At 45.8% G+C, this 16,151-nt stretch overlaps 1 protein-coding gene across 1 annotated transcript in view; it reads left to right on the forward strand.

Annotated features, from left to right (window-relative positions):
- Window positions 1–723: 723 nt before the first annotated feature.
- GPR39 (G protein-coupled receptor 39) overlaps window positions 724–16,151 on the forward strand; it is a 251,673-nt gene continuing 236,245 nt past the window's right edge. Inside the window, exons 1-2 of the mRNA XM_065931412.1 lie at window positions 724–836; window positions 1,113–2,095. Of these exons, the coding sequence (XP_065787484.1) occupies window positions 1,240–2,095 (856 nt within the window). The 5' untranslated portion in view covers window positions 724–836; window positions 1,113–1,239. The remainder of the gene's footprint in view (window positions 837–1,112; window positions 2,096–16,151) is intronic.

Below are 16,151 nucleotides of genomic sequence, written 5' to 3' on the forward strand. Positions count from 1 at the left end.
AATCTCATAATCCTTAATGTTATGTTTACCCCTCCTGCTGCCCTAGATGTCCCGGTCGCAGCTCCCTCGGAGGAGGACTGGGAACGCGCTTCCTACCAGAAGCGCCCGGGTGGATGGCGCCATCCTTCTGCATCTACACGTCCCCAGTTAGAGATTCCCCGCTGCTGCTGCCTGGGGAAGGGCCTGGGCAGCCGGGTGAAACGGAAAGGAAGGAGCCTGGCGCTCGTTCCTCGGGTCTCTAGGCAGGGACGCGAGGCAGGCCCCTTGCAAACGCCGCCGAGAGGCTTTGCGGGAAAGGCAGGGCTTCTACGGCGACCTGGGGCAGCAGCTCCAGCCAGGCACAGCCTGACCGTTCACTGTCAGCACACCCAGGGCTCGACGGCTGGGCACCCAAAGAGGGAACGCTTGCTGGCAGCTCCGGGGGCCCCCGCCAACTGGAGGGCGTCTGGGTCCAGCCGTCGCCGCCCCCCAAACTGGTGGTGGTGGCCCAACCTTTGAAGGGGGCCCCAGGGCAGGAGGGAGCAGCCGGTCGGGACTCCAAGTCCAGGAGAGCACTCCGGCTTCCCCCCGGGCTGCGCCTCCCGGGGCTGGGATGCGCGTGCGCCCAGAAGGCCACGCTAACTCGGTGGCTGCCGCGTGGGCGGCGGGGAAGGTGGGGCCACGCGTCGCCCCGTGCTCCTGAGCCAAGATCTGGATTCGGGACAGTGCCTGGGTGCTGAGTCAAACCCCAGCTGGGCTGGGTCTGCGGGCCGGGAGCGCAGGCGGCGGTAGTTAACGATTAATCGCTGACCACCCCGCCTCCAGCCTCTCCGCACGGGAGACCGCGCTCCCGGAGGGTGGGTTTGACCAGTAAAGGCCAGGTGGCTTGGAGGGGAGCCGGAGGGACCCGGAGCAAAGCGCCAGAGTCCTGCAGGGGGAAGGGCGGGCGAGCTGGGGGCTGTGGGCTGACTGGCTGCGGCGAGTTTGGAACCTCCTTCCTCTGAGCTCACCACGCCTCGCCCAGTCACCACCCCCCCCAAGCCCCACCCCTAAGCGCCTACGGCTTCGCCTAGGTTGGGCTGCCCCAGGAAGTTTCCATAAAAGCACCTGAAATCTCAAATTGTCTTTTCCAGGTGAGCTCGAGAGAAAGCCCTGCGCCCACTGCGGTGAGTTGCAGCGGTGAACTTTGGGCTCCGCAGGGAGGAGGAAGGGAAGTTGAGAAGGACTTTGGACCCGGTTGCCTGGCTGGCTGTCTTCCTCATGGGTTCCCCCAGCCACCCCAGCAGGGACTGCTCCCAGGTCATTGATCACAGCCATGTTCCCGAGTTCGAGGTGGCCACCTGGATCAAAATCACCCTCATCCTGGTGTACCTGGTTATCTTCGTGGTGGGCATCCTGGGGAACAGTGTCACCATTCGGGTCACCCAGGTGCTACAGAAGAAAGGCTACCTGCAGAAGGAGGTGACGGATCACATGGTAAGCCTGGCTTGCTCCGACATCCTGGTCTTCCTCATCGGCATGCCCATGGAGTTCTACAGCATCATCTGGAACCCCCTGACCACACCCAGCTACACCGTGTCTTGCAAGGTGCACACGTTCCTCTTTGAGGCTTGCAGCTACGCCACGCTGCTGCACGTGCTGACCCTCAGCTTCGAGCGCTACGTGGCCATCTGCCACCCCTTCAGGTATAAGGCCATGTCGGGGCCCTGCCAGGTGAAACTGCTGATTGGCTTCGTCTGGGTCACCTCCGCCCTAGTGGCGCTGCCTTTGCTTTTTGCCATGGGAGTCGAGTACCCCTTGGTGAACGTGCCCACTAGCCAGGGACTCACTTGCAACCGCTCCCGCACACGCCACCAGGAGCAACCGGAGAGCTCCAACATGTCTATCTGCACCAACCTGTCCAGCCGTTGGACCGTGTTCCAGTCCAGCATCTTCGGCGCCTTCGTGGTCTACCTCGTGGTCCTGGCCTCCGTGGCCTTCATGTGCTGGAGCATGATGCGGGTGCTGAGGAGGAGTAAGCAGGGCACCCTGACTGCCCAAGGGCGGCAGTTGCAGCTGAGGAAGTCGGAGAGCCAGGAGAGCAGGAGCGCCCGGAGGCAGACCATCATTTTCCTGAGTGAGTCCGGGGTGCAGGGCCTCCGGGGAGCAGACCTCACCCCCACCCCACCACTGCCCCCGTGGTCCTCTTAACCCAAGCCTTGCCTTGTAAGTGTGAACCTAAGTTCACTGAGGTTGAAGAGGCAAGGATATAAGCCTCTGGATGTTTCTTCTCTCTGTTTTGGAGACTGGGGTAATGGTCAGAAGAGCACTTGACCAGAAGCCAGAAGGCCTAGGTACGTTCCCCAGTGGCAGCTCTGTGACTGCTGGCCAAGTCACAGCTGGCCCGACAGCTTAGGGAAAATGGCGATGGTAATTTGGAGAAATGTGAGGGTCGAACTAGGTAACTCAGGACAGGTCAAAGTCCTCTGAGAAGGACCAAGTTCTGCAGGGCTGGTAGGGAGCATCCTTATCTAGCCCATCTTTACCCCGGGCAACCTTTCTCAGGCGATTAGACTGTGTTCCCATTTTTGTCCTCCTTAGCAGAAACAAGGCTGTCAGGAGTACACTCTCCAGCCTGTGACTTTGTTCCCCCAAAGTGGTTTCCTACCCAAGTCTTAAGAAAGTGGAGCTCTCAGACACCCACTTCTCTGGATAGTGCTTGCGTGTTCATCGTGGTGGGTCTGTTTGTTATCAGAGCACAGAAACATAGCAGGAGTGGGCTGGCTTGTTTGTCTGAATCAGAAAATCTGGCTTCCCAGATTTCCTGTGACTTGACTGATTATCCAAAATACCCAATTTCCATGCAGAGAACTTGGTTTGTTTCCCAAACTTTGGTTGTGATGCAATTACTTTGAGTCAGATCCTTCTGTGTGCCAGGAAGAGAAGGGGACTGTCATCAGTAGCCCCCCAAGACCTCAGAGGAGAGTCCTGGTGGCCACCCTTTGAGAGCCTAGGCTTTCCCAGAAACACGCAAAGTGTGCGCAGCAAAGGGTCTTTCAAAGTATTTTTTAGCAGAAAGGAGCAAAAGATAGCCTTGTGAGTGTGAGTCAAGGGGGAGTTGATGGAACAAATGTTTCCCTTTCTCCGCAGTCCCTTCTGCAGTGTGGCATCCGAGGAGGAATAAGTCATGGTGCTGTTTGTTTTGGTGTGGGAAACCTGAGAAACAGGTTCCAGGGTGAAAGTTAGACAAGAAGGAAAGCTGGGAGGCACTTGAAGAAGGATGACAAGAGCAGGGTTTTGGCCCAGCCCTACCCCTGGCTTCCGGTGTGTGTACAGTGGGCCTGACTTTATTATCTGTGCAAAATGAGGGGAGGAGTTTGCGGGTTGGGGATGCCTGATTCTGCATCAGGGGCTGTGCTTCTGACATATTTCCAATTCATAGAGGAGGAATTCCAGACTTAGAACCTAGTTCAAATGCACTTAAGTGCAGCTCCCAGATTTTAACCTTGTTTCTCCAGGGTGCCTCCGAGTTGCCTGTCACTCACCACATGACAGGCCAAGAAACTGAGAGACAAGTTGGTGGGACAAGGAGTGGCAGTTTTATTTGGAAAGCCAGCAGACTGAGCAGATGGTGGACTAGTGTCCCACAGAAACATCTTACCTGAGTTAGCATTCAGGCTTCTTTGTTCAAAGGGAAGGGGTATGGTTGGTTGTTGCAAGCTTCTCTGTTTAGCAATTCTTTGTTTTTGCAGCTGTATGTACAGTTAAGGTTGGTAAGATTATGATGTTCCTATAAACCTGCAATAAGACGAATGTTATTCTGTTCTGCAACTCTTCATATGAATGGGAAAACGTTGTGTCTTTAAACATTAAAGCCTTGAGAATGGTCCATCCTGTATATTTCATGCTAAAGGCAACATTCTTGTAGCAAAAGTGATAGAATACATATGCTAAAGTAAAAGAAACAGATCCAATGGAGAGTCAAGATTTGTTTCTCTGTTATTACAAGGTCAGGGAAATAAGTGACTGCCTGTGGCTTTTTCATAGGCTCAAGGGGAAGGGAAAATGAAATAAAGCAGGACTTTGATAAGGTGTTGCAACCTTTCTGGAGACCGGAGTAAGGCGTCTGTATCAGGCGACTTTGTCCAGGGACTTAGGCAGGGCACCCAACCCGACTCAATCTCTCTTACCCACTGGTTTCTGCACAAAATATTCCAGGAAGAAACAAGACATTGGATTTGTTTGAACATCTGTTGAAAGACTAGTTCTTCCTTCCCCCATATACCTTTAGGCATGTCTTAAACTGTTAGCAGTAATTCCTACTTTAGTGTGAAGAAATTTCCTTTTTTTCTTTTTTGAATACAGGACATTACCTCCCACGCTAATTTGGGAAGTAAGACTCCATTTGACCAAGAACAAAAATAACTGATTTCTCTTTGTTCTCTATTGTACCAATCTCTTTTAATTAATTTTTTACAAAATTTCTCTCAGTAGATGTCTGTTCTTCTCCTAGTGGGTATTGCTCTAAGTCACAGTCAGTCTCCAAGTTGTAGTTCTGTTTCCATTCAGACATGAAATCAGAACGTCCCAGACTTTCAGGGAGAGACAAATAGGAACTTGGAGATCATCTCATCCAGTTACCGATTGCTGAGGATGAGTCTGTTCTCTCAGCTGCCCTCATTCTTTCCTTCTCCTTGTCTCCCTGTTTCTTGTAACAACTATGTATTAATCACCCACTGTGCTGCCTGCATAGATTGTTGAATGGCAATCAGTTGCTCAATGTGTGGTAATGTCTTGGGGGAATTTACCATTTGTATTTAGCCCATTGCCTCTGCAGTAGGTTTGCAGAGCAGTTCTTACAAATGTCCCCTTCTCCCAATGAATTTCAAAGAGCTTTTGAAAATAGGATCCTCACTAATTAACTCAAGTTAGGAAATAAATTAATGGAATGAAGAGGAAGAAACCATGGTCTACATCCATCAGATTGATACAATGCAGTTTACTTTGTGGGTTTCATAAAAGTATGCTTTGGGGGCATTTTTAACCCAGAACAAATGAAAATATAAGTTGTTTACAAATCGCTGAATTTAGCATAGTGATTTAGCGGTCCTTTTAGCACTTCAGTTAACAGATGTATCAAATTAAAACAAATATTTGCTCATTTCAAACATCTTTTGCATTTAATGTGAAATGTAAATGACAACACAGCACAAGATGTCTTTGGAGCTCTGGAGGCAATAAAAAAAAAACAATTAAGGATTCTCTCCTCTTGTTGTTAAAAAATACTAACTTCTGCATAACAGAAGGGAAATTCATAAATCTACCCAAGATGAGGAAGTCTATGTAGAAAATATTATTAATTTTTCCTTTCTGCATATTTGCTATTGTGCCTCAGTCTAGCTGAGGTTCTGGGCTGGTGAATAATGAAAACAAATTGGGAAATCTGAACAAGAAAGAGATGCTGAGACACCTCCTAGCTCTCAAACAATTTGCAGGAGAGAACAATAATAATGTGAAAGTGCACATTTCTGGACACATGAGTGTTCCTTCTTGCCTCCTGTCAGCTTAGTAAGAAATCAGTATTAGATGTATTTCTTTCTGTATGGTCACTGCTAATATGACTTGTCCCATGCCAAGACAGCAAGGAGCTGGAACATTTGTCTCTCTATAGTTTAGAGGTTGAGAATATGCAAAATGAGCCTTCTTTTCAAGAGAGTTTCCCAGACCTTCCGTCTTGTCTTTCTCAACACTCACTTGGAGTTCTTTGCATTGCCTGGTCCACAGACGTTCATGTTTGCGTTCATTGTACATGTGGCTTGCTGTCAGATGTCACCCACTCAAAGTGAAATAAGAGTATTTTAAAAGAAGCGTTGTAATTGGTAGCTTCCAAGAGCATGAAGTGATCGGGGCTCGGTTACGGCTACTTTCTAAGGATCTGTAAAGGAGTGATTGTCTTTCAAAGATAGTTATGAATTTTTTTTTTTTTACAGATAATTGTAAAATTTAAAAATTAAACATCAAGGAGGCTTGTGTTGTTAGTCGCTCAGTTGTGTCTGACTCTTTGTGACAACATGGACGGGTGGCCTGTCGGGCTCTCTGTCCATGGAGTTCTCCAGGCAAGAATACTGGAGTAGGTAGCCATTCACTTCTCCAGGGGATCTTCCCGACCCAGGGACTGAACCTTGGTCTCCTGCATTGTAGGTGTTTTCTTTACAGTCTTAGCCACCAGGACTCTATAATAAGTCCAGCTTATTTATTTATTTTTTTAATTCTGATTTGCTCTCCCGAGTCAGAGGGAAAAGGAAGGAGCTGCAGAGAGTGATGGAATTGCACATCAGTTTGGGTTGATTGTGGAGAATATGTTGAATATGGACTCTGTCCATCATGTGTATTGGATGGAAAAAAAATTGAGAGTTGCCGTTGTACTGAACTATTCTGAAAAAGAAAATTGATGTGTGTTTGAGTATTTGTGAGGTGGGTCAGAGAGAAGCAGGGAGGAGATCAGAATCATATCCTCTGGGTCTTAAGATCCCAGATGTGAGGTCAAAGTCATGTGTTCATAGGGGAGATGGAGGAAGCTGAGATGTTGACAATAGCTGGAGTCCAGAGGGAAGGAGGCTCGGGGGGAGGCAATATATATATATATAATTAAAATAAAATAATTATATATATAATTATGACTGATTTGCATTGTATGGCACAAACCAACACACCATTGTAATGTGATTATCCTCCAATTAAAAACATAAATAAAATGGAGTCCAAAATTTCCCATGAAAAGAGGTTTTATTGGGATGTCATTTTGAAAAATAGCAGTGAAAATTATGAAATTAGTCATATTTTATTAAATGTGGCTTCTAATCATATGTGAATTCTTAGAATAACTTTGTTTTTCCAGAATGAAACAAATGCTTTTTGGAGGATGTAATTTTTCTGACAGAAGAGATCTGATAGCCATTGTGTTTGATTTTCTAGAACAGCAAGCTTATAAAGAAAGCTTTCTCCCAAGAGCTTCTCTTAATTCTTTGCTGTTTAATTCACCCTCATTGAAGCTCCTGTCCTAGCATCATCTCTGTCAATTTCCCCTCCTTTAAGATTAACTGGTCTAATTCTGCCAGATCTTCGTTTGTCAGTGGCTTGTCATTTGATTCCTGTGTTTCTTCAGCTTTCCTTTCATTGACTTCATGAAATTCTGCACCCTATGTGCAGACCATACGCAGAAATATAATTAATTGAAAAATCAATCTCTATAGCCTTGTGTGTATCAACTGATTACATGGAAATGAATGCCTTAAAATACTCTGAAGAGTCCAAAGAATTTTTAAATAGTTGCTTCTTGACTAGTTTAAATTCTGGTCTTACAATCATGTTCATGTTATTAATTTTCTTAGCAAAGGCTTTTTCTCTGATGTATAAAGGGCTATGCCAACTCGGTCTCTCAGGGAAATATCACCAAAATTAAATTAGTGACATTTTTAATGTGAGGGATTATTTTGATGCAAATGTTTGGATATTTCAAGAAAAAGAGAGTTTTGCCTCAAGAATTCAGATTCCTACCTCCTCCTTTTACTGGGGTGGATGTGGCTGTAATAAATGGTGTTTCATGTTTATTTTTCTATTTGTGACGTCTGTCATAAATTCCAAGTGTCCTGCGATCACCCTGGGTAGATAGACATAATGATGCTGTTTTAGTTTTATAATCAGGCTGCCTCAGTGATTTCATTTCTCTGTTGGAGAGATGCATCGTTCCTCTGGAAGGGAATATTGGAAGCTCAGTCCCTGTTCATTAGCCAGTCTGTTCATCTGTCTTAGTTGCATGCCTCTTGGGGGCAAAGTGTAATAAGACAGCGGAGGCCTTCACTGAGCAGTGCATTCAGCTTATTAATGCTAAAACCACTCAGAATAAAAGCCTTTTTGCGTGTAGAGACAGCACGGAGCAAGAATATTGAATTGGGTGTCAAGGAGCCCTGTCTCGGCCCCCTAGGCAAGTTCCTCTGACCCACCACTTGGATGACACTGTCATCTCTCTCCACCTTTTCCTTCTGTCCACCTCCCCTCTGATCTGCAGCCCTGGGATGGCCCAGCTGACTCTGCTTCTACTTCTTGGCTGCATACTGAACCCTGGAGATAAGGCTGGTCACCTGCCACTGTGAGTCCTTGTAAGTCGATTGCTCAGCCTCACCTGGGCCCTGCTTGCTGCTGGCACCTTCCTTTGCAGGGACCTTCAAAGAGCTTGAGCTCCTGGAGTCCCTTTTCCACTTTGAGGGACTTTGACAGGATGCGTCACCACTGGAGGAGTGTCTGCGTCTACCCTTAGCTAGGGAGATCATGCTGCAGCTGCTGGGGTCCCACTGATGCCCCCGTTCCCAGTCTTATATGTTCAAGTCCCTTAGTGGCTTCCCATGGCTCCGAGGTCACAGATCAAAATCCTTAACACAAGGACCTCATGGTCAGCTGCCACTTCAGCTTCATGGCGTGGGTTTCTCTGGTTGTGTTAGTCAGCTGGAGCGTCATGACAAAATACCACAGGTGGCGTGGCTTAAACAGAAGACATTTATTTTCTCCTAGTTTTGGAAGCTAGAAACTGGAGAGCCAGGAGATGGCAGGGATGGTTTCTGGTGAGACTGCTTCTTCGGTTTGCAAATAGCAGCCTTCTCACGGAGTCCTCATGGGCCCTTGCTTGGTGGGAACAGGGACAGTGATTTCTGGTATGGTTTCCTTTTCTGATAGGGAAGCTAGTCTAATTGGATTAGAGCCCAGCGCGTCTGATCTTGTTTAACCTTAATTACTTCCCTAAAGGCTCTGTCTCCAGTCATTGTCACATTGTGGGGTTAGGGCTTCACCCCATGAATTTGGGGAGCACAGTTCAGTCCATAACACCACTTAATTGCTCTGCCCCATGCCCCCTCCTTCAGTTCTTCAGTGGACCATGGCCAGGCTCCGCACTTTCACCAGCTGGTCTTGGCATGTGTTGTTTCCTTTGCCTGCAATGCTTTTCTGCCTTAGTCCATGCTCTACCTCACCCTGCCAGCCCCTTCACCAAATTGGCATTTTCAGATCTCCCCTGGGACGCATGGCCCATCCTCCTTGACTTGATTAAACCTCTCTTGAAACAAGACTCAACAGTTATAATTTTACGTTTAGCGGTGAAATCATTTGATTGATGTCTACTTTCCCTCTCATTCCTCGAGGACAGGAGCTCTTCTTTACCTTCCACTGTGCTTCATCCATAGCGCAATGCCTGGCACACAGCAGAAGTGAAGTCGCTCAGTCATGTCCGACTCTGTGCGACCCCATGGACTGTAGCCTACCAGGCTCCTCTGTCCATGGGATTTTCCAGGCAAGAGTAGTAGAGTAGGTTGCCATTTCCTTCTCCAGACACAGCAGATGTTCAATGGAAAATTGTTGACTGAATAAATACTTAAATGTCCCTGAGCTTGGGATTGAAAATGATGTTCTGCTTATCCTTGGGCATGCATTCCTCTGGAAATTTATCATTCCTCCCAATTTTGGGGATTAGTCCAAACCTAAAGGTGCTATTTTTTTTTTAAAGACTCATTTTTCTTTAAAAACTTTTTTTTTTTTTTAAATTTAATTTTGACTGTCCTGGGTCGCTGTTGCTGTGTGGGTTTTTCTCTAGTTGCAGAGAGTAGGAGCTGCTCTTCACTGTGGTGTGGTGGCTTCTCATTGCAGTGGCTTCTCTTGTTGCAGAGCATGGGCTTTAGGGCTCACAGCCTTCAGTAGTTGTGGTTTTGGTACACAGTTCAATAGTTTTGGTACACAGCCTTAGTTACTGTAAAAGGCACGTGGGATCTTCCTGGACCAGATACTGAACCTGTGTCTCCTGCATTGGCAGAGGGATTCTTTCCCACTGAACTACCAAGGAATCCCAAGATGCTCTCTTGAAAGTGATCTGATTTGGCCCAGGCCTCTGAAAAGTGAAGATATTGTGGAGGACATTAAAGATTTTCTCTCTCTTGAGCCAAGGAACAGTCTGTGTTAATCAGCCCTTAAATGTCAGCGTTCACCATATGTACCTGCCAAGAGTTACCTTACAGTGAAAGTGATTAGGGTGCTGTTTAGCAGTCCCTGTTACACTCTGTTTAACCGGATGGTAATGGAATAAGACACCTTGAAAAATTACTTCTTAGCAGGCCCTTTCACCACTTGTTGATAAGAGGGTCCTCAGGGTAATGGAAAGAGGATGAAGTGGGGGAAATATTTTAAAAGCATTCAATCAATGTTTTTTTTTTTTTTTAATATTTGTTTATTATTTAGCTGCGTCAGATCTTAGTTGGAGCACGTGGTTTGCTGTTGAATGTGGGCTCTTTCATTGTGGTGTGTGGGTTTCTGTCATTGCAGCAGGCAGGTACAGGCTCAGCAGTCACAGTGTGGGCTTGATTCTCTGCAGCATGTGGGATCTTAGTTCCCCAGACAGGAATCAAACTCACATCCCCTGCATTGGAAGGTGGATTCTTAACTATTGGACCACCAAGGAAGTCACTAACCAATGTTTTTTATTTCCCCCTTAAATTGCATTTGTTTGCAGCCATCTCCCTCAAATCCTAACCAGAAGACTTGCCACCCCAGGGAAGTCAAGAAGCAAGTGCTGCCTTGTCCAAAGGTATTGTTTTCAGTTTTGAAAAGCTGAACTGGAAGAAGCTGGGCTTCTTGACCTTTTGATGAGGCAGTTGTCTTCTAAACCTTCAGGAGGGGGCAGGAGGATCGCTAAACTCTGTAGCTCTCCCTTCCCCATGTAACCAGCCCAGTCTGGTAGACGAGATCTACCACCACGCAGCTTGCTCCTGAGAAGACCATAGCTAAAAGGTTTGCCATGTCTCCTTGGAAGTCAGTGAAGGGCTTGAAGGGGTGAAGATGCATCGTTAAAGATGTGCTGCTGCTCTTAAGGTGATAGCATTTGTCACATGGCAGTTGAAGTAAACACAAAGGCCTGGTCATGTTCCCAGAGTAGAAAAGAGACAATCCTTTGTGGGGACACAGTCCTGGAAGAGCAGCTGATGCCAGTTAGTTCTTCCTGCCATTATCCAGGTCCTGGGCTCTTGGCTTGTCCAAGTCTTGCTGTCACTGCAGCCTTCTATGGCCAGAGAATGACTCTGCTTCCATTCAGCTCCTCACGTGTCCCCAGGATGGCAGCCCCAACTGCCCCCATATCACACAGGCTCTGGTTAGGAGCTGGCTCGGTCATAGTCACTCTGATTCAATGGTCCCCAACCTTTTAGGCACCACCAATTTCATAGAAGACATTTTTTTCCACAGACCCATGGGGGGATGGTTTCGGGGTGATTCAAGTGCGTTACATTTATTGTGTACTTTATTATTATTATATCAGCTTCTCAGATCATCAGGCATTGGGTCCTGGAGGCTGGGAACCTGTACTCTAACTTACTGCCATTGCGCAATGGTCATTCTTTAATGACAATTTCAAGTCCCCACTTCTTCCTTGAAGCCTTTCTACACTGACCTTCCCATGAGTAATGAGCCATCTGAGGCCCCTTTTCTCAGATAGCATCACAGGTGTTGTCACCCAACTATTCTTGGGGCTCCATGAGGTCAGGGACTTTGCATACCCATATTTTTTCAAACTTCTCTACTGGTCTGGGTACACGGTGGCTGTGAGTGGCTTCATGTTGTTGCTTAGGCAGGCTTACTGGAGTGGGTTGCCACGTCCTCCTCCAGGGGACCGTTCCTACCCAGGGATCGAACCCACATCTCCTGCATTGACCTATTCTTTACCGCTGAGCTACCTAGGAGGAGCTGCTTCTAAGGTGCAGGAATTGAAATTCCCCAGTGGTGGCTGCTGCCCTTGGGTGGGAGGGAGATTGCACAAACTGCGATCCTCAGAAAGTCACTTTGGCTCTACCTGCCTTCCCCCCCTGCCCTGTGGTAGGCGGAAATCTGAGATGGCTCCTGGAATTCCTGACCCCCTGTGTACATACACCTGCTCCCACTCATTCAGTCAAACACTAATCAAGGCGTTGCAGTGAAGGGATTTTGCAGAAGTAATTAAGTTCCCAAATCAGTTGACCTTAAAATAGGGAGATTTTCTACATGGGTTTAATCAAGTCACAAGACCCTTTAAATCTAGGTCTAGGAGTCAGATACAGGGCCTGCCGGATGGGTGGGAGGTAAGAGAAATTTTCCACTGCTGGCTTTGCAGATGTGTGGAACCACTGGCAAGGAATGTAGGTGGTCCTGAGGAGCTGAGAGCCAGCAAAGAAATGGGGATCTGAGTGAACTGAGAGGTGCATTTCACCCCTGAGCTTCCAGAAATAACTCAGCTTGTCTGACCCCATGAGACCCAGAACGGAGGTTCCAGCCATACTGGCTCTGGAGTTGTGATCCACACAACTATAAGATAATAATTCAGACACTAATATTAATTTGTTATGTGACAATAGAAAACATAAGGGGGTTCCAAGGTAAACACTTGTCCTGCCTTAGTTATATCTTCCAAACCTTATTTCTGGAAACGTCTCTGTGAAGAGTCCCACCTTCTAAGACCTTTACCCAAGGCCCAGCCATTCCTGAATTCACCCACCGTTTATTAACATCTGCTAAGGCTCAGGGATTAGGAAATTTACCATGATCCAGGGCACCATGGAATTTTCTCTGGAGTTTCCTGGAACTTTCTCTTGTTTGAGGAGTTCACACTTTGCAGGTTTGAGCCCACCAGCTAGAATTTTGAGCCCCTAGGTCCTTTGGTTGTCAAAGAGGAGGACTGCAGTGGGTTCACCTTTTAATGATCATTCTTCAAGTAGCTCTTTTTTCTCAGAGCCTGGCGCTTAGACGGTGCTGAATAAATGTTTGGTGAATCAGTGAATGTCTGGGCAGCTTTGCTGCTCACCAGGGCAGATTGCTTACATTCTTCATCATTTATTAATAGCTTCAAAAAAAAAATGGGGGCAGACAGTGGGGACCAACCACAGTGATGAAAGTAGGTCTGAGAAAGAGAGAGATCTCGCTTAAGGTTTCTGCCAATTGAGAAACCAGACAAAATTTCCTATTTGCACTTACTGTGTGTAAGAGCCATTTTGGCAGACAGGCACCTGCCAGACATCTCATCACGCTGCTTTACACACCTCAAGGGTGGCTGGGTGGCTGGAGAGCAGCGGTGGTACCATAGTCTGGCAGACAGGGATCAGGAGGCTGCAGCATCCAATTGCTACTGTACTTGTCACATGTCTAACTGGCTATGAAACCAAAAGCATGCAGACATGGGAGTCAAGCCCAGTTGGGAGGGATGAAGTTCACTGAATTTGTAGAGAAAATCCATCCTCTTTCTCTAGTGAAGTGGAAAGAATCCAGTTTACCTTAGAAATAAGACACTGCACACAGGGTGTTGGGGTAGAACCAAGGTCATTTGGTCCCTGGCTTTTATATATTATTAGTTTTTGGAAGACATGATATACTCAGCAGAAACAAAGCTTTCTGAGAAATTTATGGGTCGACTTTCTATGTGCCTCAATTCTGAAGGATTAAATATCATGTTGAACTGACGGCTGCATATTTTATATATTTAGAGGACAGTGGCTGTATTGTCATTGTTTTCTAAGCTCAAGTTTGTCTTGACAGGGGAAGCAAGTGAAGTGGTGATTGAAGATTGCTTTCTGGAGGGTGAAAAACTTACATAGAAGTAGCCTATTCTTCTTAGACCTGGAGTTTTTCTCATTACTGTGTCTCTTGAAGGTCTCTTCCTCCAGGAAACCCTTGTGGACTGGCTTTAAGCTGGTCTGAATTGTCCAGCAGATCTTCATGTTTCATTTTAGTGCTTCATTCATCAAGTATTTACAAAAGCCTAAAATGTGCATGGTGTCATTAAGACTTTAGAGATCAGAGTGCTGGTTCTCCTCTTTGAGGAGCTCAATATTTCTTTAGTTAAGGCCTCAAAGTATAGAGGTGAAGACTTGTAGAAAGAATCCTAAAAATACCCTTGATGAAGAGCTGGGGAGTATTGGCTGCTTATGAAGTAAACTGGTTCTTGGCACCAGAATTTTTAATAGGGTGGTTAATTAGACATCACCCAGTCCAGAGATGTCCTCTGCAGTCTTGATATTCACAATGTGGTCCATGGATCAGCAGTATCAACATAACCTGAGAAACTGTAAAATACAGTCTTTGACCACACTCCATACCTATTGAATTAGAACTGCATTGCAAACAAGTCTCTGTGGTTGCCACATATTAAAAGTGTGAGAAGCATCCATGTGCAACATGTGGATGAGATTCTTTAACTCAAAAAGAATAAAAAGGAATCAACTTAGAATGACTGAACTCACCATACATAGTAAGAACTAATTAGAGTTGTAATAAGAGCTCTATATAGTCATGACAAGTGGAAATTTGCTCTATGACATGTAGTCACAAGAAACTTCATATTATTTTGAAAAAAAAAAAAAAACACCTTAAATCAGGTTCCAGTACCTTCTTTTGCAAGGTGGTGAAAATTCAGTCTCAATGAAGTTTGGAGGAAAGTGAAAGAAAGTGTTAGTCGCTCAGTCTTGTCCAACTCTTTGCAGCCCCATGGACTGTAGCCTGCCAGGCTCCTCTGTCCATGGAATTCTCCTGGAAAGAATACTAGAGTGGGTTGCCATTCCGTTCTCCAGGGGATCTTCCTGCCCCAGGGACTGAACCTGGGTCTCCTGCATTGCAGGCAGATTCTTTACCATCTGAGCCATCTGCTTCCTCATGTTGTATTAAAATTCAAGGGTGCTTATGGGGTGTCCAGAAAAATGGAGCTTTTGGCTCTTCCTTCAAAGTAAGTGTTTTGTTCAAAGGACTTCCTATTGTTTCTTCTTCTCTAGCATTCTTCTGCCAAGGCTGATCAGAGTGCCCGGATGGGTCAGCCAAGGGGCTGGCCTTTATATTTCCTTTCTATTCCTTTCAACATCACCATCATGAGGGTGGAGGTATCCTTGCTTTTCGGAATTGCCCAAGGTCATCATCCATGGCAATTTGAACTGTGGTCTGACTCCAGAGTCCACATTCTATATGTCTTCTTTGGGAAAATGTCTGTTCATGTCCTCTGCCCTTTTAAAAATTGGATTGTTTGCCTTTTTGATGTTGAGTTGTAAGAATTCTTTGCATATTTTGGATATTACTCCTTATCAGATATATCATTTCCAAGTATCTTCCCCTATTCAGTAAGTGGCCTTTTCACTTTGTTGTTAGTTTCTTTCTCTGTATAATACTGTTTAGTTGGATGTAGTCTCACTTGTTTACTTTTGTTTATATTGTCTGAAGAGACAGATTCAGAAAATATCAAGGCCAATGTCAAAGAGCATATTGCCTGTGTTTTCTTCTCTAAGTTTTATGGTTTTTGGTATTACATTTAAGTCTTTAATCCATTTTGAGTTTATGTTTAGATATGGTGTGAGAAAGTAGTCTGGTTTAATTCTTTTGCATACAGTTGTCCAGGTTCAATAAAGGACAGAAGTGGTATGGACCTAACAGAAGCAGAAGATATTAAGAAGAGGTGGCAAGAATACACAGAAGAACTGTACAAAAAAGATCTTCATGACCCAGATAGTCATGATGATGTGATCACCCACCTAGAGCCAGACATCCTGGAATGTGAAGTCAAGTGGGCCTTAGAAAGTATCACTACAAACAAAGCTAGTGGAGGTGATGGAATTTCAGTTGAGCTATTTCAAATCCTGAAAGATGATACTTTGAAAGTGCTGCACTCAATATGCCAGCAAATTTGGAAAACTCAGCAGTGGCCACAGTACTGGAAAACGTCAGTTTTCATTCCAATCCCAAAGAAAGCTCAAACTACCACACAATTGCACTCATCTTACACACTAGCAAAGTAATGCTCAAAATTCTCCAAGCCAGGCTTCAGCAATACATGAGCCGTGAACTTCCAGATGTTCAAGCTGGATTTAGAAAAGGCAGAGGAACCAGAGATCAAATTGCCAACATCCTATGGATCATCGAAAAAGCAAGAGAATTCCAGAAAAACATCCTTTTCTGCTTTATTGTCTATGCCAAAGCCTTCGACTGTGTGGATCACAATAAGCTGGAAAATTCTGAAAGAGATGGGCATACCAGACAACCTGACCTACCTCTTGAGAAACCTATATGCAGGTCAGGAAGCAACAGTTAGAACTGGGCATGGAACAACAGACTGGTTCCAAATAGGAAAAGGAGTACGTCAAGGCTGTATATTATCA

The sequence above is a fragment of the Muntiacus reevesi genome, chromosome 3 (assembly GCF_963930625.1).
Source record: "Muntiacus reevesi chromosome 3, mMunRee1.1, whole genome shotgun sequence".
Taxonomy (NCBI): Eukaryota; Metazoa; Chordata; class Mammalia; order Artiodactyla; family Cervidae; genus Muntiacus; species Muntiacus reevesi.